Below are 2,500 nucleotides of genomic sequence, written 5' to 3'. Positions count from 1 at the left end.
TATTCGGGGGGGAAACAATCCAACACTCTCCATTGACTTTGTATTGAGTGAAGCGGCTCCTTGTCATTTCTGACTTATAACCAAAAAACAGAACAATGTCTAAAAGCTGATATGTGACAAAGTGTACAGCAAACAAGATAAACAAAACCCACAACCAAAAACCCAGAAGTTTTTATAAGCCGTTGACCCAAAACACGAGCTTATAAGGACACAAAAGTAGACGCAGGCCATTGAGACACGTTATATTACACTGAGAACTACACACACTAGAGGAGAACGCGATCAGTGGCAGGAAATATAATATATAAAACTGACATTTGGAGATTTGACTCAACCGTGACTAAATGTTTACTGCACATATAGACACACTGAGTGTCAGGATCCCAAAATTCACCCATTCTTCTTCACTTCTTATTGCCTGTATCCACTTTTATCTCCTTAAACACTCGTTTTTTTTGGGTCGACAGCTTATGAAAACTTATTTCTGTGTTTTTTAGCTCGTTTGCTGTACACTTTGTCACATATCAGCTTTTAGACATTGTTCTGTTTTTTGTTATAAGTCCGAGATGACAAGGAGGCACTGCACACAATACAGAGTCAATGGAGAGCGTTGGATTGTTTCCCCCCCGGTGTGGGCGTGGCCTAAATATGCTCTGTCTCTATACAGTGAGCAGTCACGTCACATTAAAGGACAACTCCGGTGAAAAATGAACCTAGGGGTGATTAACACATGGTTACCGAGTAGATCGTTCTCTGGGATGCGTTTTCATGAAAATCGAATGTAAAGAGTTTTATCTCTAAAAACAGATTAGCTTATAACGCTAGTATATGGGGCACAGAATAAGTCAAATTAAACCGCTAGTTAATACCACTAACAAGGCTCAAAATAGCCTCACACTAACACTTTAGCATAATGAGGGTCCCTACATGCAAACCCAAGCATTGAGAACTTTGTAAGTGTACAAACAGTTTAATAAGAAGATACTTTATAAAGACAGAACATTACGCGTATACAGACAGCAGCCATCTTGGAAAACAGAACCGCAACACTTACAGATCATCACCATATTTATAATCAAACCATCAGAGTAAAAACACATCATAAAATATCAGTGATTTGTTAGTACTGTAAATCTGTATTCAATTATTATGGGATATCATTCAATGCTCTCAGAATCTTTACTTTTAAATCATTTTGTTTCTGTATTTTCAAAATGAACATATTTTAGTGACTATATTTATTGAACAGAAATGAGTGATTTGACAAACTTTGCTAGCGTGATTGTTGTGAACATGTATGAACTGAGACGTGATGTAGGGAGTATTTACACCAGAGTTACGTCCCTGTGTTTCTGAGGAAGACTCTGGGGTTTATAGACTCAGGATGAGATCCATGAGGATTATGGCAGAAAACATTCAGAGATCCGGCGTCATTCAGACATCAAGAATCAGCAGATGAACCTCAACAATGGAGACAATCAAACGCTCATGAGAGTGTGTGTGTTGCTGTCAGTCATGTGATCATCACGGGCCAATCACAGCCACCGGACTGATATTCAGATCAACTCTCACTCATGAGATATGGATTAAATATTGGAAACATGATGAAAGCAGGAAGATCCAGACCTACAGGAGTGACGTTTACTGACTATTGACCGCTAAGATCCTCAGAGAGTCAAAACACCTGAAGAATGGAAAGAGTGTGTGAGTGAAGGAGGTTGTGTGTGTGTGTAGATGTGTGTTAGTTACAGGATCAGAGAATGACACCGTTCCTCTGTCATAGTCCACACACACTCTCACACGATCAAGCTTCTGTCTAACACGAAAACCAGAACCTGGAGAATATCCATAATTCACACGCCAGACATCATCAGTGCTGAAGAAACTCTTCCTCTGGTTTGATGCTGTAGTTACTCCAAGAATCCAGACTGAACCCTCTTTAACCTCCACATCCCAGCTGTGTGTTCCTGAGCTAAAACCCTCTGAACCCAGAACACAGGGATAATAGTTAAATCTCTCTGGATTATCAGGAAGAGGTTGATCATTCCTGCTGTATCTCACACTGGTCAGATCATCAGACAGGACGAGCCATTGATGAGCCGTGTTTGGATCCAGAATCACAGGAGCTGATGAGACACAATCAACAGATGCTTTTATTCTGATCTTCATATCATGATCAAAACTGAACACACTCAGATTATTATGAATTATGATCCTGTTGATCAAACACATTTCCTCTGATCTCTGTCAGTGCTGTTATTAGTTTCACACTCATCTTCATCATCAGTGTTTAACCCCTTCAACTCTTCCCTTACTCACATACAGTAAATAAATACATCTGGTGTCATTTTAAAGGAAAGCCCTTAATAAAACAATCAATCTTGTGTTTGAAAGAGCAGAACTAAGGCTCTGTGTGCTTTGGACTTCTTTTGGAAGTGTTTTCTACTCCAAAGACTGGAAGAAAGAATCTTCATCGCACCATGTCGGGTTCAAAAGATCA

The 2,500-nt window shown here is 39.6% G+C and overlaps 1 protein-coding gene across 4 annotated transcripts in view; it reads right to left on the bottom strand.

Annotated features, from left to right (window-relative positions):
- LOC307136217 (nuclear factor 7, ovary-like) overlaps window positions 1–2,500 on the bottom strand; it is a 10,777-nt gene that overhangs the window by 1,341 nt on the left and 6,936 nt on the right. For 2 of the 4 annotated variants that reach the window (XR_013817753.1, XR_013817754.1), the window contains one exon: window positions 1,462–2,126. Coding sequence is in view for 2 of the 4 variants with exons in the window: in XM_079833020.1 (XP_079689146.1) it covers window positions 1,642–2,126 (485 nt within the window). In the remaining 2 variants the exon portion in view is untranslated. Of the gene's footprint in view, window positions 1–955; window positions 2,127–2,500 lie in introns of those variants that run through there. The other 2 variants (XM_079833020.1, XM_079833021.1) reach the window with 1 other exon arrangement.

This window comes from Gobio gobio (genome assembly GCF_949357685.1).
Source record: "Gobio gobio genome assembly, chromosome: 13".
In the NCBI taxonomy this organism is placed as follows: Eukaryota; Metazoa; Chordata; class Actinopteri; order Cypriniformes; family Gobionidae; genus Gobio; species Gobio gobio.
Note: the sequence above shows the minus strand (reverse complement) of the source record. Positions and strands in the feature narration are given on the sequence as shown.